The sequence below is a fragment of the Dermacentor variabilis genome, chromosome 2, assembly GCF_050947875.1.
Source record: "Dermacentor variabilis isolate Ectoservices chromosome 2, ASM5094787v1, whole genome shotgun sequence".
In the NCBI taxonomy this organism is placed as follows: domain Eukaryota; kingdom Metazoa; phylum Arthropoda; class Arachnida; order Ixodida; family Ixodidae; genus Dermacentor; species Dermacentor variabilis.
The window spans coordinates 139,193,482-139,218,197 of NC_134569.1; the positions used below are offsets into that span (position 1 = coordinate 139,193,482).

Genomic DNA, 24,716 nt, shown 5'->3' on the forward strand with positions numbered 1-24,716 from the left:
CCAACCGATACCTTCACAAGATTGTACATACACGGTACCCTGAATGTAGCGTCTTTCACACTCTCGAGACAATAGCTCACGTACTTTGCGTCTGCCCTCAATATGCGGCCGAACGAAGAACACTCAAATCTACAGTTGACAGCTTGGACTCTCGCCCCTTTTCAGAAAAAAGCTTTTGGGCGCGTGGAGGAGTGTTCACTGTGCACAACGTGCCATAAGATCACTTTTGAACTTTTTAAGTGAGACTGGTTTAGACGATCGCCTCTAGAAGCTGTGAGACGTGCCGTCAGTGCAAAATGTGTTAGCGCAATAACTTTTTGTGACAAGATTACTTTTTGTAAGGACAACATTACTCTTACGTGTATTGCGTCTCCAGTGCGCATCCGCATATTGGACAACGTGTATATAGTATCTCCCTATACCATAACATAATCACCTGCACCTACCTTTCCCTGTATTTCCCACTTCCCCTTTCGCCAGTGAGGAGTAGCAGGCTAGAGACACGCTCTCCAGGCCGACCTCTCCTCCTTTCTCTCCAATAAAATCTACTCCTCCTCCTCGTTATCGATCGTGCAAGGCAGCAGCCCGCATTAGCGATAATCGGAAAAACTAGAAAAGAAAGAAAGGTAGCGTGGCGTTAAAATGTTTAATATCGACATAAAATGACAAGCATCTTCTGCAGAGAGTTTTCCAGCATATTATTTTCGGCGGCCTGTACACAAGCACTAGGTAGCACCCTGAAACAGCTGTCATTTCTCTCTCTCCGTTCCATTACACTTGACTGCAAGACTCCTTATCGTAGGCCACAACTTCTACGTCGCAGTTCTTTCGGAATTGCTCGGTACATTTATCTGGAACATTGTCTTTGACTTCGTCCGTTGTCCATAGCATGCACTCTGAAAAAAAGAGAGATTGCCAGTCAGCGTGGTTAGCGTTAAAATGGAAAGCCACTGTATTGTCGTAGAGGATCAGTACAGCTTACACGCGGCATTCTTTCGTTTTCGCCTTTATCTTACAGCTTACCACATATGAACAGCAAAAAGATATCTAAAGGATGCATACCGTGAGTAGTTACTTTAGGTAGTCTTAGTGAGACAATTGATCTGCACGAGAACCCAAAAATTCTTCAGCCCTTCCACTCTCCCAAGGACGAGCAGCGAAGCTGTGGTGTGTTCAAGCTTAATAGACGCATCTATGTATAAGTAGGTACAATAATAATAATAATAATAATAATAATAATAATAATAATAATAATAATAATAATAATAATAATAATAATATTATTATTATTATTATTATTATTATTATTATTATTATTATTATTATTATTATTATTATTATTATTATTATTATTATTATTATTATTATTATTATTATTATTATTATTATTATTATTATTATTATTATTATTATTATTATTATTATTGAATGACACACACAATGAATACATTTTTTGATTGTGGACTGACTTAGCCTTACGCTTTTTGGAAGTAGCGACGTGTGAAAGTACCGCCACATAGCAGGCTGGAATTGCGCAATATTTACAACATCACTGTGAACTACCGTCATAAGGAAGAATAAATAAAACTGGACGTCATGTTAGAATCGTCTTAGCGGCTAACTGTTATATAATTTGCCGTCCAATAGTTTCAATAAAACAAGAGTTACAGCCGTTTTCTGTAAACATACTCCCTCCGTAGACGGCCTTAATTGTATTGACAACAGACGGAAATTCTGTAGTATTTACAACTTCACTGTGAACTAACTAATTGTAACAAGTAAATGAAACTTGGCGTAATGATATAGTCGTCTTAGTCACCAATTTCAGTGAGATTTTTTCCCAAGATACCTACATTAGATTGAGAGCTTGAGAGCACCACGATACCACTGCGCAACAGCTCCGTCACGTAGCTTTTTTCGTATTTTCACGGGCTTTTTTTGTAACCCGGAAAAAAGGACTACGTGAGACGTATCGTACAGTACATAACTCTATCGGTGGTTTCTGAAGGTGCTCTACAGATCTGCTTATCGTACTTGGGGTCTTCAACCAATAATTAGGAAGTTAGGTAATTAATGAGTAATTAGGGAGTTACGGGGAAAACAAAAAATTACCTGAGTTACTATAGGCCACTGCGAATAGTATACGCTCGATTCAATTCTCTTCCGACGAGCCTTTCATTTTTAAAATCTTGGCTCAAGTTACTTGGGACACCCTACAGATGCTTGTATTTATAGCGTGTTTCTTCTTTAGCTGCACAAAAATTTTAAAAATGGCCTGCGGTAGATATCACAGTTCTAGCGCGCAATCCAAATTACTCGATGAGGCGGCCATTACATCCCCAAGAAATCAAAGCTTTTAGTTGAATAATTAGCATAGTTACGATATTTAACATGTTAATATTGTGCACCTGTATAGAAGATAGAATGAGCAACGGCGACGACATTGCCTTTATTTGAGTATTCAAGAAAAAAATTGAAGAGGTGAAAAATAGAAGTGCACGACTGTAATGGTCTGTCTATCGAGGTGCCTTGTTTTGACGAACGGCCTCCTACATTGGTGAATTATTAACATAAAGGGGCTACTACGCATGTTTGCTGGCTCAGGTTGGACTCCACTTCGTCTCACCGGCAAATGCGCATATTTGTTTTGGTGTGCAAACCTAGAATCCCAACATATCTGTTCACTATCTCGTTCTTTCTGTTCAACATAATAAACGGACGGCAATGAAATATAGCGAGGTACGAGTGGCCCGGACAGTTGCATCCATGCCTTTTGAAGAGGAATTAATGCAGCTTTATATAAACATAATGAACTAGAGCTATTGCTCATCACGTTGGCTTAAGATCTTTAGATGTTCCATATATTACTTCCAAGAATAAAGGTCACGCAAAAGGTTGCTAGAATAGATACTGCAGTTTTTATATAAAGCCTTTATTTATCTTTCATTTGAGCCTGACTCATCTTTAGGTGGTAGCCAGAGTAGACAGCAGGTTTTCTTTTTTCATATGGTGAGGTTTCCGCGAAACACGCTTTAGGTATCTTTAATGAAGCAAACAAAGATGGAAATTTCTGTAGCTTGGTTGACGTGGACAAATATCGCCATGGTCCATTTTTTTGCATATTCTTGTAGACCTAATTACACCTCTCCAATAATGACACAACATAGCTGGCTGTTAGGCTAAACATTGCGAGTTCCTTAGCATACAGCGCATGGAACATAATAATGTATGAAGTAACAATATAGGAGCTCCATATGGACTGAACTTTAGTCACCTTTCTGATAGTAAATATACCGTAAGAACAGCGTTTCTCTTTGCGGTGTACTACTTAGCAATGCGTAGCTACTGCGCACACGACAAAAGAAGTACAGAGAATGAGAAAATAACTAACAGTGATAGCTCATCAGGCTGATGTTCAGCCCACCAGTAGACGTCAGTGTACGTTCCCACTGCCCTGTCTAAGGAAATAGACAGGGAAAGTTTGTCAGCAAGTGTTGTAGCCTCAGTGTCTTGATTTGTGTGAAGACGGCCTCCGTATTAAGCGATGCAAGTGACGGCGAGCAACAAGGCATGATGTCGCTCTCCATCTTGGCGAGTACCAATAAGGCGACGATAGCATTTGCGATGTCGACATTACGTGGCAGCATTGAAGGTCAAGTAAACAGTGGAGGCGCAAGAAAACGAAAACAACAGCAGGGAAAACAAATTGTCAGGCGTTTTCTAAAAGCATGAGGTCATATGTAAGGCCCCACGCAAATGCACTTCTAAGAGAACCATTCCAGTGCTTAAGAGAAGTTTGCAGGGGCTGCGTCTATGCTATTTACACGTATTAGCATCGCAGCCTCAAACGTTCGGAATTTAAAAGACACAGTCCCTACGTCGGTCATTACTTGTCGACTATGACATACAAGTTCCTTACGTGGATTTCCGTTATATGGAATCTCCATCACGGCGCAGGTCTGGAAGTCGGCATAGATGGCTCGTGCTTCCTGCTGCGGACCGTCATCTGTAAAATTATGGAAGAAATTTAGCCACATAGCACGTCCTTTTTTACACGGCATGAGTGACAACATTACAGCAAACGTAGCTTCCGCGAAAAATATGTAAGATCAAAATTCTTAATCCATAATCTAGCAAAAGAAAGGAAAAGAGACAGCTCTTAATAATATTGTAACGCTAAAGCTACAGGAAGAACGGCGGAAAAGGAGAACGAAAAGCGCTTGTCTTTGCAGTGGCTCGGTGTCGGCGCGGCCCCTTTTCATCAATTCATCTTTAATTAAACGCACCCCATCGTAACAGTTTTGTTGGAGATGCGGGGTAAAACAATGGCGCCCCCGAGGAACGATGACGAACTGCTCGCCGAAGCGCAATCCGTGGAGCTTCGCTCAAGTTGCTGAATTGCCGGTGTGCAACCACAGATGGCTTCCGACGGCGACAACTCGCCACCTTCTTCCAGCTACCCATAGCAGCTCTACATCGAACCACGAACCTTCGCTGGAAAAAGCCGGGGAAGACGTGGACGGATGTCTCAGCTTTTACCAAGGCGCAAGTCGGTTCAATGGCTGGAATGCCACCGCCCAGCTTAACAACGTTGCCTCCTTCCTCAACGGAACCGCGTCTGCGTGGCTTTAAAACGACGAATAAAGCACGACGACGTGGGAAAAGTTGGTAGACGAAATCACGAACCGCTTCGGAGATCCGGCAGCTAAAAAAAAGCGTGCAGAATAAACCCTAATGCAGTGAGCACCAGTTCCCGGCAAAACCTGCTCGATGTACATCGAGAAAGTGCTGAAGTTGTGCATGGCCCTGGATCCTCAGATGACAGGTGAGGAGAATGTTGGTCTTTTAAAAGGGATCGCCGAGGGCGTGTACCAGTTCCTCATCGAAAAACACAGTCTGGACTCCGTAAGTGACGACATTCAGCACTGCCGTACGTTTGAAGCCTTGAAAGCTCGGCGTATCACACCGAAGTTCGGCCGCCTGGCCAACGTAACTAACGTCGCCAGTGTCGACGCGGTCGCAGCTCCTTCCGATCATGCGTCAGTTATTCGACAAGTGGTGCGCGAATAGCAGACCGACGTGAGGCGACTTCCCTGTCAACTCCGCGGGCTCGAGATGCCTTTTCTCACTGCGACTACCATGAGACATCAATCAACGCTGCCCCGCAGACACCTACAACTTTGTTCCTCGTTCAAGAGCTCGAAACCCTACTATGAACGCGCATCCCAGTTATCAGTTCCACGACGGTTACTCACCCAGACCACCTTCAGTTTCTCAAGAGTGGAACGGCCGTGGCCAGTTATCCTGCTACTGACAATTTCAGTGCGTCCCGTGAGCGCCCAGCTGCTTCCAATGCGGTATTCGCGGTCATGTCGCCAGATTTTGTCCGCATCGCCATCGCATGTCACCACCGTCCCATAAGCGACCGCGAACCGTCAGGAGGCCAGCGACTGGTCACGTTGGCCTCCTGACCGCGATAGCACGACAAACCACAAGGAGAATTACCGTAGCGACTCACCAGCTTCTGTGCGGAGCTTGACACTACCGCCTTCACGCCAGCGCGGGTTTACATCTCCACGACGACGTCTGACGTCACTAGCACCGGGAAACTAGGCGGCGTGACCGATGGAGGTGAGGTCGCCAGTCATCATCAACTAGACGCCCATATGCCTCCGCCAGTCGTGCTGTGAGTGGAGAGTTGCTCCGACATGTTAGAGTGTGCACCGCGAACGTGTCTTTCTCCGACAACGTGTATCAGCCGAATTCGCATTGCTTGCTCAATCCACTCACAACGTAATTCTACCTCGATTTACTACAACAGTGCGGTACCACTGTTGACTGCGCTACTGGCGAGCTTTTCCTGTCTCCTCTTGCCGACCAACCTGCTACCTGTTCATCCGCTCTCGCATCGGTAAAAATTATGGCTTACCGGCACGTTCCTTATCCAGAGTTCGACTTGCTGCTTGCAGTGCCAACGCCAATGTATTTGATGCAATTGTTGAGCCTGTGCCTTCGATGGTTGTGGAGAAAATTCTGCTCGTACCTCTATGTGTCCCCTCTATGGCCTGTGGAACAACTACACTGTGGGTGGCAAATTTAGCCTCCCAGTTTGTTGTGCTACCCAGCGATATGAGTCTTGCCTCTTGAAGTGGTGACCAGTCTCTGCATAGACTTACCTGATGGCACGTCACACAAATCCCGAGAGCATCGGGCTGACCACGGTGTCCCTAAAGACTCGTCGCCGTTTTAAAAAAAGATCAACAAGTTACCGTCTTAAGAAAAGCGTAACGCCCTGGTCAGTGTCCTTAGCAAGCATGCCCCATTATTTGATTTTGCGCAGAACGCTAACAAAATTCGCGTTCTAACTACGCGGGCTCGCCACAGGACCGACACGGCATCTGCGCGTCCCATCAGGCAGAAGCCTTACCGCGTGTCCGCGTCAGAGCGCAAGATCATCGCTCAACAGGTCGACGAAATGCTAGCCAAGGGCGTCATCCAAGATTCCTCTAGCCCTTCGGCTGCACCGGTCATCCTTGTGAAGAAGAAAGATGCGTCCTGGAGGTTTTCTGTCGACTACCGTCGTCTCAATTCTGTGACGAAAAAGGATGTGTATCACTTCACCGGATTGAAGACGTTATTGACTGCCTTCATTCCGCATCCTACTTTTCATCTGTCGACCTCCGAGCGGGCAACTGGCAGATATCCGTGCATTGAGGAAACAAAGAGAAAACCGCTTTTGTGGCTCGAGATGGCTTGTTCGAATTCAACGTCATGCCGTTTGGTTTGTGCAACGCGCCTGTAACATTTGAAAGGCTCATGGACACGGTACTGCGAGTCCTGAAATGGGAGGTTTGTTTGTGTTATCTAGACGACGTCGCCATTTTTGGCCGCACTTTTGCAGAGCACAATCATTGACTGGACGCTGTTCTGACGTGCCTTGAACAAGCTGCCCTTACCCTCAACTCCAAGAAATTTCACTTTGATCAACGAGTGGCGCTAGCACTTGGACATCTAGTGGGCAAGCAGGGGGTGCGACCAGACCCACAGAAGGTCGCTGCCGTTAGTGGCTTTAAACAATCGCAGTCACAACGCGAGCTGAGCAGCTTCGTGGGTCTTTGCTCGGACTTCCGACGTTTTGTGTCCAACTTTGCCGATACTGCCTACCCTCTGACTTCATTGCTGCGCAAGGATAACCCTTTCACTTGACAGCCGATTACGATTCCTTGTTTCGTCAACGGAAGTTCCTGCTCTCTTCCGGAGTCACACTTCACCATTTTGACCCCTCTGCCAAAACAGAATTGCTTACCGACGCGAGTGGAATCGGCGTCGGTGCCGTCCTCGTCCAGCGTTTTGGTGACGCCGAACATGCCATTGCCTATACCAGCTGTTCGTTGAGCAAGGCCAAATAGTATTGCACCGTCACTGAGCGAGACTGTCTCACTGCCGTCTATGCAGTCCAGAAGTTCCGCCCATATCTCTACAGGCGCAGTTTCACGATTGTTACTCATCACCATTCACTATGTTGGCTGTTTAGTCTCCACAACCCATCTTGCCGCCTTACTCGATTAGCGCTACGTTTGCAGGAATTTGACTTTGCAGTTCGTTACAAGACTGGCCGACATCATGCGGACGCCGACTGTCTTTAGAGGCTCCCTCTACCAACAAATGCATGCGAATGCCGACAATTTCCATGAGTTTCTGGCCGCCATCGACGACATTCCTTTTCCCGATCTGGCCACTTTGCGGGAAGAGCAGCGTGACAACCGCCGCCTGGATGCCTGCTTTGCCTCAGCTGCTCAACCAACAGGTAAAAATGGCTGTGTCACCCAAGATGACCTGCTCTACAAGAAGAATTATGCAGCCGATAGCGACCGCCTCCTCTTAGTGGCCTTTATGAATTTGAGAACTCACGTGCTCCGTGCTATGCCCAACGACTCGACCGCTGGGCACCTAACTTTCACCAGAACCTACCACCCTATTCAGGGCCGATTATACTGGACTAGTATGCGACGGCATATAGAAAAGTATGTGGCATGTTATAAAAAGTGCCAGCGATTCAAGCGCCCTAATACTGGTCTGGTCGGACTCCTTCACCCTGTGGTGCCGCCATCATCTTCTTTCGAAATGGTTAGAGTGGACCTTCTCGGTCCATTCCCGCGCTCAACAAACGACAACCGTTGTATTATAGTCGGCGTCAACCATCTGACGCGCTATGCTGAAACCGCAGCGATGGCAACAGCCATGGCTCTTGATGTTTAGAGCTTCCTCCTGTCCTCCGTTATATTGCGTCATGGACCCCCTCGTGCTATTATCAGCGATCGTGGTCGCCAGTTCGTGGATGACGTAGTTGAAGAGCTGTTGCATCTCTATGCTTGCCAGTTTCGCCACGCGACCCCGTATCACCCTCAGACAAATGGTCTCGTCGAGCGCATTAACAGAACTTCCCTTACTCTCCTGACTCCCCTATATTGCCCTGACTCTCTGCCGCACTGAGGAAGCACGCCGCATAGTTCAGCTCCATACGTTGGCATCCCAGGACCGCTACAAGATCAGCTATGATTCTCGCCATAAGAATGTGTCGTACGACAAAGGGGACATAGTATGACATTCGACAGCACTTCGCAAGCGCGGCCTGTGCCAGAAGTTTCTTGCTCGTTACACCGGGCCTTTCGTCGTCACCAATCGCCTAAGTTATGTGACCTTTTCAATTGATCGTCTCGTTTATAATGGCTACCAGTCTAAGAAGACGCAGCTTGTTTACGTCGCCCGCCTGAAACACTGTCATCCCCGTGACTCCGAGTGAACCTAACAGTTACTCGCCCAGCGGGCTTCGTCCGTGAAGGGAGGAGTGTTGCGCTAAAGCTGCAGGAATAACGGAGGAAGAGGAGAACGAAGTGCGCTTGCCTTTGCAGTGGCTGGGTGTCGGCGCGGCCCCTTTTCATGAATTTATATTTAAATAAGCGAACCCCATTGTAACAATATATTGCTATTTCCGGTCTTGCGCTTCGTTCACTATGATTCTGATTCCACTTAGTGTACCGTCTCACTCAGAATGAATACCAATATTCTCATAATTTACGAATTACAGAAGTCAAGCCAAATATTAAATGCGTGAAGAGCACATTCACAGAAATACAGCTACCAGAATCAATATGCACGTTTTTAACCCGTACACGATGCTTGCAATATAAGGTCAGAAGAGACTATCCTTCCACAGGGCCTTGACTTCATTTGTTACGGCATTGCTTCGTTTATGAGTACATTATTACGTGCTTTTGATTTATTTTTGGCATGAGGATTGTTATTCTTGTACAAGGATTTGTGACTTTTCTTAGAACCAGAAGAATATATGCCATTGCTTTTAACTTGTAGGCGCCTGCTATACAATGTGTTCCTCTTACTCATATAACGTAATCTTTATCATGAACAGTTGTCTTGGCGTTATTATTGTAGGAATTGTAATCACTTGAAATATTTGGCATACATAAAAGTCGACAAAAATACATTCTTCGAAGTCTGAGTGCCACAAATCTAACTTAGTATGTCGAGGCGTCGTGTCAAGCTACTTGTTAGGCATAACTGCCCTATCATAATTGGATGTATGCATGTTACGCATACCCGCGATTGAAAACGCGGACATAATGTAGTGTGAACTGTTATTAGGTGACCCTGTGTGGTTTACTAGGCCAAAATTTGGGCACACCTTCTGCACTTAGGCTTAGATTCCAATGCGCTCCATGAAATATGCTTTTTGTTCTCGTGCAACAGGTGCAGTTCTGCATCTTTTCTGCACCGTGTAACTAAGCTTTATTATAGATATCACACAGCAATGGCACATCCGCATCGGTGCTTCATCCCGCTCCTGTTCGCTGGCAGAGTAATAATTTAGCTCTGTAATAATACTCCTTGTTAAACATGCGCCACCATATAGTCATAAATGACTATGTTCCAACATTTGCTAGTCTCTTAATTCTAAAGCAATTAATCTGATGCAATGTGTGTTTGGCATCGGGGCTGTACGACTCGCAACTTTCAAATGGTTTTGATGAAAAAGGCCACTTGAAACGAAATAATTAGATTATGCCATCTGCTGTTTTAGCGTTTGTTCGCATTTAATATAAAAGCCATTTCTTTTTCATGTGACAGAAGCTGGAGATATCCAATGACCTCAACAAACATAGTTGTTGAAAATTATACAATTTACTAATACGCACTGACTTAGGCAGCCTATAAATCGTGCTACGTGAGTGCTCAATGTTCTTATATAGCTTACGGATTGGTTTTTTTCATTTTCCATAAACGCAGGCCGCTGGGTAGCTTCCGTGATATGTTATGATAATTTGAAACTGGAGTACACGCTAAGTTATCCCTCGTAATATTTTCCAGAAGAGTATGTTACTATTTGATCTTCATGATATTGATTTATGCCAATTTTTATTTCAATTTCACGTATGTGTCTAAGCAAGGGTTACATTTATATACATTCATCACCTAAATACAAGTTCCTTTCTATAGGCACCACTAACTTCATGCGCTTGCTTTTCGGCTTATGCGCCCCTGCTCAGGCCGTAACTTTTCATTGAGTCCTCCCGCATTAGATAATGTTAACTGGAGGTATAAAGTGACAAAATAATGCACATAACAGCGGCGTTCCAGTACCCACTATTGCCACGGGTAATGTGATAGCGCTTGTAAAGCAACAGCAGTCCAGGGTCCTTGTAGCAAGCTTTATGAGGAGGAACTTGTACCCATCCAGGAAACTAGTGTGTTGGTACAGTGGACAGCCACCGTCAACAATCGGCGCGGGGAAGAAACCCGAGCCGATACTGAGGCCAGCATTTATACATGTACACGCCCACTCAAAAGCATTCGACACGAGCCCACTAACGCCACGCGGTGAACAGCAAACTGACAAAGATGTGCAACGCGCTGGTCAAGCGTGCAAACAAAATGCGATTAACAACTTTCTTATGGGGACCCCTAACAACAAGTCACACTGAAGGACAATATGTTTCGTGTGCAATGCTATTACTTCTACACGCATTGGAGTGAGGTATTTTATAGTTACCGTCATCGATAGTAACGAATGCCTTGTCGGGCGCGTCTCCTTTCTCAAAGTGCACGGTGATGTTTGTTCTGAAATGACGTTAGAAAATGTTAACACTTCAGAAATTATTAGGAAAAATTAAAAAAGAAGCAAGAACGATTACTTGGGGCTTTCGCAATCCAAAGCCTGTGAATGACATCTGTGGTTGACACAACATTTGGTCGTTTCAACTAATTCATCAAAAGCTTTTATAAGTCATTTCCGGTTGTAAAAGTATGGTTAGGTCTGCCAAAGTTTTCATTCTACACATAAATTATTTATTATTTAGAAATGCTGCCACCTTTGACCGTAGTGCGCCTATTCTCACAATATATGCCGGAGAGTCCTTTGGTTGGAAGGAACAGTTTATCTGCGCATTTCGTTATATTGTGCTCTCCACAGTAAAGTATTGTACCATAACAACAAGAAAAAAGAAACATGTTTCATAATAATGTGAAAGGGAAAGATTCTCTTCCACCCAGACTGTAGCAAGAACCGACAAAGAAAACAAATACGGTTTTCTGAAAGAAAGACCGGCATTTCAACGAAAATTAGTCCCAGCCCTGGATTTTAAAATGAAATCAACGCCTTTCCGGCGCGGTGGTTCTAGCATCTCCGATAATATGTGGTACGCGTGAGTGCGAAGCGTAAGCCATAGGAAGACAGTGAGTCGTGCGGTGGCGAAGAGGACAGCGACTTTTTGAAAATGCCCGCGAGAGGGTCATCATTATCATCGACACCGATTTAGAACGTCGACAGTGGCGCCTCAAAAAGAGTGGCGCGAGAGAGTGTGGCCCGTAGCCCCGTGGCGTGAGCAGTTCGCGAGATTCGGTATCCAGCGGCAAAGAGCTAGTTCGATGGGCGTCCGGCCCATAGGAACTGTGACGCCCACGTCCCTACGCCACACCCGAGTCAACGCTGTCGGCCGCTGAGAGGCTACGTCGCCCCACTCTTCCACTGGGTAACTGGTCCAGGAGGGCTGGCGGTCCTGAACCGGGGTGATCGAGCGCTTGGATGAGCGGCCACAGGGTTACCTCGCTAGCTGTGGACGTGACCCGGTGACTGCGGCCGTGGGCTCCCATGCGCAAACCTCGCCGCAGGGAAACCGGATACGCGGAGGCTCCCGTATATAGACTGTTACGCAAGACCACCTGAGCCCCGCGAGGCGGTCCGACCCTGTTGTCCGACCCTGCTGTCCGACATGGCAGCCCGACCCTGCTGGCCGAAACTGCTGTCCGACCCCGCTGGCCGACATCGGTTCCACGAGGTCGCCGACACGGCGACACGTGCTTCCGCCTGAACTGTAGGCCATAGGTGGCCGATACAGAGATATAGCTGCATGTCGTTTATGAGGTATTTTGGGGAACTGTCGCGTGTATGTGCGATTTTCTATGTGCTATGTGCGTCGATACAAGTCTGATGTGTATTTGTGCTTCCGGGTGCTGCTTCTCCCTTTTTCTGGAGTGATCCGGCACCCAATAACATCACAGCATCTTAGCTAGCCTTGAGGTTAGCAGATAGCTACGGAAAGGCAAATTCATGAAATCAAGCACAGGGACATTGAATGTAGGAAATCAGTTTTGTGGAAGTACTCAAGGTGGAGGAAGGATCACATAATGTTACTGGGCAACGGCTACAGGCATGGGATACTGCAAGCGATATTAAATTATCTAAGAAATAATGTATTCGACATTTCATCAAGGTTTGATTAGTATACTCAATTCGAACCAATGCACTCTCAAAGTATTTGTACGAAGATTCATATCAATTGTGCCAGGCATTATAATTGATCTTATACATGCCAATATGATTGTTAAATAACTAATTTCCTCTAAATCTAATTCACTAAATAAATGTTTCTATAGTATTAATGCCACAAAATTGATATTTTGATATTTATTCGCTTAAAATTTTGCTTAGCAATAGTTTTGGAAAATGGTGCCCTGATAGGCGAGCTGAAACGTGTCATTTTTTAATCCCCTTCGGTAACACTAGACTGAACGTGTAAATGTTGCGCTATTTGATTGTCATTGAATAATATGCAACGCAGTTTTGAAAGTGCCATGATGCTTTGTGTCTTGAGGCACATGGTGCTGTATTTGATGATCATTACTGAAAGCTAGCCGGTCAAACTGTGAAGTGTTGATGATAACCACAACTGTGATGCACGAGACTGTAAGAATCTAGTTAGTTTTACTGATATTTGTACGCTCGTTTGTAGCCACAATTAGCGTCTGCGCAGGGGAGTGCCTGCGTCAGGGGCAAGATTACGCTAGAGAGACGCGACCACTTCTACAATTGGATGCGGTGCCACGACTGTTGTAAGCAGTGCCCATGGGTGCGTGCCAGAGGCACGAGAGCTTATGTACGACAGGATCTACCTCGTACCGGACTCCAGCATTGGCGTTAACGAGAGTGCTATCTCCGCGATGATTACAGGAATAACGAGAGTAGCGCATCGGAAATACAGCGAGGGAATAGCGACATCTGCAATGATGCACACCATGATGGTCGATAAAACACATTTATACGGCTCAGTGTGCTCCTGCACCGAATTCTAAGGAGTGCGCATACCATATGTCCATCCACCACTACGTTCTCTGCGTTGGTCCAGTTAGGGCGAAGGTTGCTATGAACATAGTGCATTTCAGCAGAACAGCACGCTTGACATGGCGGACTAATTGACCGGTCCGCGCTGGCGTGTGGACTACACTGGACAATCGACGAGCCTTACTATTCTGAGATAGTGGTCCATGAAAAGCTTGGTACTAGTACCCTAAGCAGCATCGTATTAGTGTTTCACTCATGCTCTATTTATCAGTAAGAAAAGTTCGTCGTTGAAGGGTTCCTTCTTTCCGGTATTGAGCCAGATATCCTTGGTGCTTTGGGACAAACGATCTACGAATATGCTAACCATGACCGGTATTCACAAGAAAAAAACGCTGTTACAATAAAATTACTCATAAGATAAATAAATAATCAGCCAATCTTAAAGCGGGACATGGGACTATTGAAGGCAGCTGGTCAATGGCAAAGAGCACCTACGAACGAAAAGCTTTGTGAATTTGGCCGCAGAATTTTTTCTTGAAGCAATCTAGGGGCAACTTTAACAGCAATTCCATCAGTTATCTGAATATTGCTGTGGAAATCGACAAGGTTCAAAAACGCTCAGTATTAGCAACCCCTATTCAGCATAACGCAATATTTTCATTATTATATTCTTGACTTGTTAGCTATTCCGGTTAAAAACCGCAGGAAACTATCCAGTGATTCCGATTGCTTGCCCACTTTGCGTACATTTGAATCTCTACGAGTTCACGTAACTTAGGTCAAATGACCTTGTTATTCGATATAATTTTTTCCGGGAATTTTACATACCTAGAATTTGCAGCATTGTGGTCAGTAAGCAGCTCAAGGTGTATTGCAGAGTACTCGTGGTAAGGTATTGACAATTTTAGGATTGGCGCTTCTGTCAATTGTCTGCTCCAGCGATCACTCAGTTTTTTATGTATAAATGCTCATAACTCACTTCACATGGCCGTTCAAGCCCTTAAGAAGCCAGACGTAGTCAGCACTTGGTCCATCCTTATCAAATTTTGTTCTGACGGCTGTCAGACAATCGAGATCCCCATCGTTGTCAGTGTCGAGTATGGCGACGCCGTAGGGGTGCTTTTCAAAAACCTGTAAAAAGGTACAGTCGCATTGAAATGATGGCAGATAAATATATGAGGGGCGAAATGGAAACCATCAGACGATCATATCTTCAAAACAGTGTGCCGAGTAGTTAGGGACAACAAGTATCCTATAGGTTATGATTCGAGAAACTGAGGATCTCCCTTCCACGCTTAATCCTTTGTTTCTTCTAGGAACTGCGAAACGATGATGTAAAATATCCAACTACAGACGTCTTATTCACTTCAGTACAGGAACAGAAACTTATCTTTGTATATTGAGTAGGTACGCTTGCGCAGAATAAATCTTCATTTTGGTCAATAAAATAATAAGACGAATAACCATCATCTCTACACTTCAACTTCACACATGACAGGGAAGTGAATTACGGCCAGTCATAGTCAGGACAGTTTCGCTAGGGTGAACTAGGACAATATAAGGAAGTAAAATTTCTCAGATATACCTTGTTTTCCACTTTCACCGACTGCCTTCGCCACTGGTGTGCATATTTTAGCGTCGCAATGAGTCAAATGACGTAGTACAGGCAAAGTCAGGCATGAAGACGAGCGTAAGTGACGCTTGTGGTCTTTACAAACACAGACATGTATTTTATTTGAAAAGAAAAATGTTATTCGGACCCAAGGGCGCGCGTCTTGGTGCGTCGAGTGGGATAGAATAGTTTATTTGTGCTACAGACAAGTGCTAGGCAGTTCCAAGCCAGTTCTACGTAATAACCACTAAATCACAACCTAAAGCAGACACATTTCATGTGGGCTCATATTCATCTCTTACCCATGTAAATTTCTAATTGGAACGCGTATGATTTGCAAAGGATACTTGGCTATTACTAAATTTCTTATATTTATGTTAGACTCCTTTTGTATGGGAGAGTACCTATTATCATTTTATGGCGTCACACCCAATCTGTGTTCATGTTATCAAATCACTTAACAGGGTATCTGTGTTTCACAATTATACTGGCCCATACTGCACACTCGCTCAATGGTACTCTTGCAACACATAATCGCACACAGTATTACTATTATGGCGTCTTGTTTTATAAATATTCCTCAAGTGGCATTATTTAAATCAATTTCACAGATAACAGAAGGGTTGAGAACATTGCGTAATAGACCCGGCCTTTGCATCTGCTGCAGCTTGTTATTTATTTCGTGCCTCTGTGGGCTACATTGCTCTCTTCCTCCTCTTTGCCCATTCCTGGCCTCTACCACACCGGTTGCTCGACCGAAGACTTGCGGCCCTGCCTAGACGAATTTCGTTTTCATTTGTGCGATGTTATGGCTGCAGAGTCCTTGCGAGAACGTTTGTCATGCAGTGGTACTAGAATCGGTACATTTAGGTTTTTGATTAGACGACCTCCGGAACTGGCCCCGTTCAAAAAGCACACTAAATCTCCTGCGTTGATAGATATTGAGAAAGCCGTCAAGAAATATTGAAAAATTCTGGAGATATTTCCTGAGGTGTCGGTGGAAACGCACGGCTGTTCCAGTTGTTTTTCTGTCTCAGTGCATTAAAAGGCGATTTATTAGGAAGGTTGTGGAACAATACTGAGTCTTTATAGCGAGTTTGCTGGCGCATATCTCCAAATTCAGGTCATTCTGGTAAATAATTCCAAGAGAAAACACCTTGAAAACTCGCCGCCTACAAATCGCAAATTGCTATATGTGCATTGACTACATATGTGCGTAAAGAGCATATGCGGCGTGATTAATTAATAAGTTACTTTGCGTTTATTTTATGTAGATGTTTATGTCCTTACATTTCTCGTGCAATTCAAGTGCGCCTCTCTGGGCAATCCAGATTATGGACTAGAATTGTGTTATCTGAAAAGAGATTTTTTTTTTTGAAATTCTGAAATGCTTACATATGACCATCCAGTGTCGAAATCTTCGCACAAGGTATTTGGCACAATATACATGTGACACCCTTTAAATGAACATATTGCCACATCCTATATGGTGACTGCGGGTATGTGCCAGGCGATGAGGACGACGCTGAAGTAGCGCGCGAGTGGAAAAACAGAGACGACAACGACGTCGCGTTGACTGCTCTGCTAAAGTGCTTCCATACGTCCTCTACGCCGGCTTTCCCGTCTTCTACTAGGCTGCGACACTGGTGGAGGTGCGGGGTAGGATTGCCTCATGCTCGGCACCCCTTCGCGGAGCCATACCTCGAAAACGGAATCACCTTCGTTCGTCGAAACTCCTGTTCACCGGTACAGTCGCCGCCTGCTAGGCCTGACGCCCGAGTTCAACCCTTTGCTGGACCCCGCTGGAACGCGCCTACCTACTTCCGCCATGGCTACTGCAACTCCATCGCAGGTGACGCTGCAGAATCCTAAGATACCAGAAAGCTTCCATGGCGACGCTTTTGAAGATGTCCAAGATTGGCTTGACCAATTTGAGCGTGTCGCCAGTTATAATGACTGGGGCTCCCAGCAAAAGCTGTCTAATGTCTACTTCGCGCTTCAAGACAGCGCGCGGACGTGGTTTGTGAACCGGGAGCGAAGTTTGACCACATGGGATGCCTTCCGCACCCAGCTGCTAGACACGTTCACTAGTACCGACAGAAGAGACACTGCGCAGCGCCTACTAGAATCCCGTATTCAAAAACCAAACGAGAGCGTAGCCATGTATGCAGAAGATATGACTCGCCTTTTCCGCAGAGCAGACCCTGAGATGGCCGAAGAAAAGAAGTTACGCTATCTCTTGCGCGGAGTAAAGGAGGAACTGTTTGCCGGACTCGTGAGGAATCCACCGACGACAGTGGTCGAATTCACCAAGGAGGCTACCGCTATAGAACGGGCACTAAAGCAACGGTACCGCCAATATGATCGCGCGAACTCACCGGTGAATGCTTCAGTTCTACCTGAGAGCTACGGCACGTCTCTGCGTGAAGTCATCCGGGAGATTGTGCGAGAGGAGATCCGGCAGCTCGGGATTTCTCCTATGGCACCAGCGGTGGCTTCTGTCGCTGATATCGTTCGGGAGGAAGTTCGACAGGCCTTTTCGTCCTCCGACCGGCAGGCGGTGCCGCGACGGCTAACCTACGCGGAAGCTGTCTGTCGTCCACCTCCCGTGACTTCGATGCTGCTGACACCGTCGACCACTACGACGCAGCCAGCACCGCCACCCCCGACGCCATATTTTCGCCAGTCACAGCCGCCGCCAGCTATGCCGTATCGCCGCCAGCCGATTGCTGCGCCTCGGTCTTACGGCGAATCCCCTGTGGGCTACCCGCTTCGAAAGACTGATTTGTGGCGCACCGCTGACCACCGGCCGCTGTGCTTTCATTGCGGCGAAGCTGGACATGTTTATCGCGCGTGCCGCTACCGCGCAGCCGGGTATCCAAGGTTTCCCAACTGCAATTACCCTGTGTTTGATGCTGCACGTACCTGCGACGACAATTCTACAAACTTTCGGCCAGAAGGTTCAGCGACGCCTCGATCACGTTCCCCTTCTCCGGCTCGTTATACCCCACCGACCCGTCGCGATTTTTCTGACGCCTCTAGGGGCAGGTCCCCTAGCCCACGCCGGGGAAACTAGAAGCAGCGACCTCCGGGGGTGAGGTTGCAAACCGTCTAGCTTTCCAAGAGCCCCCATCACCGACGACCGACGACTCTAAAACTCCGACGTCTCCAACCGCACCCCCTGTAACCGATGCCGTCAGCGCCGATCTTGTCGTTTTCATTGACGGACACCAAGTGGCCGCTCTCGTCGATACTGGTTCGCATTTTTCGATAATAAGTCAAAAGCTGGCCGACAGGTTGAGAAAAGTGAAGACGCCGTGGACCGGGCCCAACATCAGAACTGCCGGCGGCCAGTTGATGACGCCGATCGGAAAATGCACAGCCAGGATAGTAATCGCCGGTGAAACCTTCGTCGCCACCCTCGTCATTCTCTTTGAGTGCTGCAAGGAACTTATATTGGGCATGGATTTCTTGAGAGAGTACGGTGCAGTGATTAATGTCCGTGACCTCGTCGTCACATTTTCTACGAGCTCAGACGACGTCGACTCCGCGGAGCACCAGCGACCCCGCTTACGTATCGCCGACGACGACGTCACGCTTCCGCCGCGAAGCTGTGCCCTCGTACCTGTTATCTGCGACAACTTGACCACCGGGACTGGTGTCGCTGAACACATCGACGCACTGGTACTGAGTCAAGGTGTTTCCATCGCCAGGGCCGTAATTAACGTACACGACGGACGTGCTGACCTCCTACTGACGAATTTTGCCAGGGAACGTCGACACATTGTTAGAGGCACGGCTGTTGCGTACTTCGACGAATTGACCTCAATACAAGACTGCCTCTCAGTGGAGCACGCGACGGCCACCGTGGCCATGCCTGCCCCTGTGGTTGATATCAGTCCCACCTTGTCACCCGTCGAACGTAACAGCCTTCTTGAGCTCATCGATGAGTTTAAGAAATGCTTTTCATCTACGTCACGAGTCAGCCAGACGCCGCTCACTAAGCACCGTATTGTCACCGAAGCCGACGCCAGACCACTTCGGCAGCACCCTTATCGTGTGGCACCGAAAGAGCGCGAGGCGATACAAACGCAAGTGAAGACGATGCTTGAGGACGGGGTTATTCGGCCATCTAAGAGTCCTTGGGCATCGCCTGTCGTGTTGGTGAAAAAGAAGGACGGTAGCCTGCGCTTCTGCGTCGACTACCGAAAACTGAACCAGATCACAAAGAAAGACGTTTATCCGCTGCCGCGTATCGACGATTCACTGGACAGGCTACGAAACGCACGTTACTTTTCGTCGATGGACTTGAAAAGCGGCTACTGGCAAATAGAAGTTGATGAGCGCGACCGTGAGAAGACCGCATTTGTGACGCCCGACGGACTTTATGAATTTCAGGTGCTCCCCTTCGGTTTGTGTTCTGCGCCAGCAACGTTTCAGCGACTAATGGACACGGTACTCTCAGGCCTCAAATGGCAAACCTGTTTGGTGTACCTCGACGACGTGATTGTCTTCTCCGCCACGTTCGAGGAACACTTACGGAGACTAAAGACGGTCTTTGAAGCCATACGCTCAGCTGGTCTAACTTTGAAACCTGAAAAGTGCCATTTTGGCTTTGAAGAACTTCAATTTCTCGGTCACGTTGTCAGTCGTGAAGGTGTCCGACCTGACCCTGATAAAACCTCTGCCGTTGCTAATTTCCCAACGCCATCAGATAAAAAGGCTGTGCGACGCTTTCTGGGCCTTTGCGCCTACTACCGACGCTTTATTGCGGGCTTTTCGCGCATCGCATGGCCATTAACGTATCTAACCAGAGAAGATGTCCCCTTCGTCTGGGGTGAAGACCAGCAACGGGCATTTCACGACCTACGGCAACGCCTGCAGACGCCTCCCGTGCTCGCACACTTTGATGACGACGCTCCTACGATTCTTCATACCGACGCTAGTAATGTCGGCCTCGGCGCAGTGCTTGTACAGCGGCAGGACGGCGCCGAAAGAGTGATTGCTTACGCCAGCAGGACGCTATCAAGAACGGAGGCAAACTACTCCACGACAGAAAAAGAATGTCTCGCACTGGTGTGGGCCGTCCTGAAATTTCGGCCATATTTGTATGGTCGGTGTTTCACCGTTGTCAGTGATCATCATGCACTTTGCTGGCTGACTAATTTAAAAGATCCAGCTGGTCGGCTAGCGCGCTGGAGTCTTCGTCTCCAAGAGTTCGACTTCACGGTTGTCTACAAATCAGGGAAAGGACATACCGATGCCGACTGCCTTTCTCGGTCTCCTGTTCAGACTGCAGTGCACGACGATGATGACACGGCTTTTCTAGGCGTGCTAGATACTGTCGCCGTTTCACGCCACCAACGCGAGGACGCAGAACTGGTTCCTCTTTTTGATTACTTAGAGGGAAGAACAGGGAGCGTGCCGAGGTTATTCGCCAGAGGGCTGCCTTCATTCTGCTTGCGCCACGACGTTCTGTATAAAAAGAACTTTTCACCTAGTGGCAGCAGCTACCTACTCGTCATTCCCGCATCTCTTCGCGACGAAGTCCTACACGCCTGTCACAACGAGCCGACCGCTGGTCACTTGGGCTACACTCGGACATTAGCAAGAATTAGGCTCAAGTACTATTGGCCGAGACTTGCGTCGATCGTGAAACGTTACACACAGACATGCCTGGATTGCCAGCGCCGCAAAGCCCTACCCGGCAAGCCAGCTGGACTGCTGCATCCTGTTCAGATACCGCAAGCGCCGTTCGAACAAATTGGCATGGACCTTTTAGGTCCGTTTCCACTGTCTATTGCCGGAAATAGATGGATAATCGTCGTCACGGATTATCTTACGCGATACGCCGAAACAGGTGCTATCCAACGTGGAACAGCAGCCGAAGCAGCGCGATTTTTTGTCGAAGCCGTCGTCCTAAGGCATGGCGCTCCCGCAGTGGTCATCACAGACAGAGGATCTGCGTTCACGGCTGCGCTTCTGGATACCGTGTTGCGACTAAGTGGTACCACTCACCGCAAGACCACGGCTTACCATCCCCAAACCAATGGGCTGACAGAACGTCTGAATAAGACTCTGGCAGACATGATGAGTATGTACATCGACGTCGACCACAAGAACTGGGACGAGATTTTACCATATGTTACCTTTGCATATAACACGGCTCGCCAAGAGACAACACGCGTGACGCCTTTCAGCCTTGTTTACGGACGCGAAGTGACAACCATGTTGGACGCAATGCTGCCGCACGAGTGCGGTGACGACGAGACTGGTGCCGAGGAGTTTACGCAACGCGCAGAGGAAGCCAGGCAGCTTGCGCGTTTGCAAATCAAAGCACAACAGGACTACGATGCCCGACACTACGATCTTCGACACAGACCCGTCACGTACAACGTCGGTGACCAGGTGTGGGTCTGGACTCCGATTCGTCGGCGGGGGCTGTCTGAAAAGCTCCTGCGAAGATACTTCGGCCCGTACACAGTTCTGCGCCGCATCAGCGATGTTAATTATGAAGTTGTCCCCGACAGCCATAACTGCTCCAAACGCCGGCGGCATCTGCCCGAGGTTGTGCATGTGCTTCGTATGAAGCCATACATTTCCTCATGACCTCAACTTTGCACCGTCTGTGCACAGCCTTCGGACGTTGGTGCATCGGGACGATGCCCTTTTTTTTTTCAAAGGGGGGGCAAATGCCACATCCTATATGGTCACTGCGGGTATGTGCCAGGCGATGAGGACGACGCTGAAGTAGCGCGCGAGTGGAAAAACAGAGACGACAACGACGTCGCGTTGACTGCTCTGCTAAAGTGCTTCCATACGTCCTCTACGCCGGCTTTCCCGTCTTCTACTAGGCTGCGACAATATTATGTCGACAAACCTGGGTATTATACAAATTTGTTTGTTAAGTGTCGCCAGCCCGAGAGAAGTGGAGCCCAGGCCTATAGGAAAAGGAACCTTGTCAATATTGTTTTTATGCTTACCTATCACGGGCTTTTGATTCTAAATGAAAAAAAAATCATTTCTCAAATGCACGCGTGATGACGGGACAACCCCAAAATTGCATTCCGTAGTTTTGCGTGCGAAACCAGGAATATTAGTCTCAGGCTGGCCATTGAGGATGCGGAATATCTATAATATTTAACTACCTTGCGTTCTTTAACCATAATTTAGCCATTATTTAACCATAAATGCATTTTTGCATTTCTACTTTATCTAAACACGACAGCAGTGGCCAGAATTTAATTGCCAACCGCGGGCGCATCGGCATAGCCACTAACCTACTGGGGCGGGTGATATTAGCACAAATAGAAAACAAATGTCTTCGTATAAGATTATTACACATATGTTACGCGTGCAGCACTATATTATTCATAGCGGTCCAGTACAAAAGGATGCGCCTCGTGCAGTACGTTGGCGCACATATGAAATGTATTTCATCAAGTTATTCAAATCGCATTAACTGCGGGAATTAGTTTACGCGAAGCTTTCGTCAGCCTGCATGGCAATAATTACGACTAGAGAGGTGCTGTTACTGTTCAGTGTTGAACACACCGCTCAGCCATTATGTAGGCCCCTGAAGTGGTAGAGTGAGCTGTATAGAGACTTAAAACCTGCTGAAAAAAAAACAGACGACGTTCTTGACCTTCTAGAGGCGCACCACAGCGCGATGAAAGACGCGCATTGGATTTCGGCGACGAAAAGTTTGCTCCATATACAATTGCGCGTGCCCACAAAACGGGAGTGGCCAGGAAACTTCGGTTAAACGGAGGAGGGACGGAAATCTTGAAAGAAGAAAGAGAAAGGTAAGCAAACTGCAAATTAAAATGAAGGCATGTAATGCGACGTCGACCGATGCGATTCTTTAATTTCAGAGCAGTCGCCCAAGACAGAGCCCAAGCATCCCACGTTCTAAAAGACGTTGAAGAGGCGTATGTAGGAATTACGAGGACAATCTGCACAAATAGGCCTCACAATATATATATATATATATATATATATATATATATATATAGTGAGGCCTATATATATATATATATATATATATATATATATATATATATATATATATATATATATATATATATATATATATATATATATATATATATATATATATATATATATATATATACATACATTTGAAGATGCTTTTTTCGTCACGTCCCGTAGCGTCTGCCAGGTTCCTAGAGGCCTTCTACTTCGTCGCCAGCTCGACGGTGTCCGCGCGCTCATGCTTCTATGTTTCTTAGGTAACCCGTTTCTTTACGAAACACCTAAAGCGCAAATCGTCTCAAGGCGCTTGATTGCACGAGGTACATCTACAAATGCCTTTTATTGAGCCATTTTGATCAAGCATTCACGACCTAACTTTAGAGCAAAGGGCGTCGCTGCTGTGGCAGCGGAGTTCAATACCATCCGTCGGAATTATAAGTTGTTTCTGCACTTATAAAGGCAAGCGTCAAGATCATTCTGCAGGACACATAAATATGCAGACGGAAACATATATACATGCAAACGGCAAATGGGAGGGAAGAACCAAACAACCGTATCTCACAACGTGAGCTTCGCAAACGCTTACAGAGAAAAAGAAACAGGGATAATACATGCCTTCATTATATCTGCGACACCATCCTGCGGCACCTCGGTATTGGAATCACCGAAAACAGGCAGCGATGCGAACGAAAAGATGCATATGCACGCTACGACAACGATATCTACTTGCCGCATTTTGCTTCGTCAAGGTGCAGCGCGTTTGTTACACGAACGGTACACTGCCACATTTTATATCAATACGGCCCTTTTAAGCGTGTGATTCGACTTAAATTCATTGTGGGTTACGCATACCAGCGTTTGAGGGTATTGCTCTGACAGTAGATTAAAAATTTTGTACTTTTTTTCTCATTATCTTTCTAATAATTTTGATCTAGCGGACCAGCCGGAAACTTTGCCGCGGCAATTTCAAGCTGACCAATTTATATATGCCGCCTGTCGCCCGGACAATAATTTTACGCAGACAATGCAGTGGACGGCCTAGCGTTTCTATCTGTCTGTTATCCCTAACGCGATCCAGGAAGTTATTCGTTCTGCGTAGGAAAATATTTGCTGCGTTTCCTCTCCTTTCAACTGCTTCCAATTTTACAATTAGGCACAGTTCATTCCTATTCTACCTTGTTTATTCAGAGAGATAACCGACGTAGACAAAAGGTAACGTGCCTGTAATTATCAAGATAAGGGAAGCCCACATGTTATTTTTCTTCCCGCAGTACTTGACAGTTAATCATAAAACTTCATAAAAAGGTCACCATTGGATTGAGATAAACATAATGCCTGACTTCACTCACGCCGGTTACGAGCACGGGCGTTGCAAACATACCAGCAATGAAGCACATGAGCCACGAAATAATTTTATGAAATTAAGTACTGCTGGCCTCGAAGCATTTGGCACGTATCAGGTCGTCTCGCGTT

General features: G+C 46.6%; 1 protein-coding gene across 1 annotated transcript; it reads right to left on the reverse strand.

The window, feature by feature from the left end:
• Positions 1-627: 627 nt before the first annotated feature.
• On the reverse strand, positions 628-24,047 carry LOC142572779 (uncharacterized). The gene is made up of 5 exons (XM_075682128.1): positions 23,859-24,047; positions 14,616-14,767; positions 11,069-11,136; positions 3,920-4,006; positions 628-896 (listed from the first exon to the last, which is right to left on the reverse strand). Exons 1-5 carry the CDS (start codon positions 23,976-23,978, stop codon positions 772-774), a joined length of 552 nt encoding a protein of 183 aa, XP_075538243.1. The 5' UTR covers positions 23,979-24,047; the 3' UTR covers positions 628-771.
• Between the last annotated feature and the right edge of the window lie 669 nt (positions 24,048-24,716).

What these genes read in the sequence shown, in the direction of transcription:
- LOC142572779 (XM_075682128.1), bottom strand. Translation starts at nt 23,978, where the DNA reads ATGCGGCAAGTAGATATCGTTGTCGTAGCGTGCATATGCATCTTTTCG. An exon ending in ATTCGTTACTATCGATGACG is followed by an intron (nt 4,007 to 11,068) that starts GTAACTATAAAA and finishes ATAATTTTACAG; the next exon opens with ATGACGGTCCGCAGCAGGAA. An exon ending in TCCATATAACGGAAATCCAC is followed by an intron (nt 897 to 3,919) that starts GTAAGGAACTTG and finishes TCTTTTTTTCAG; the next exon opens with AGTGCATGCTATGGACAACG.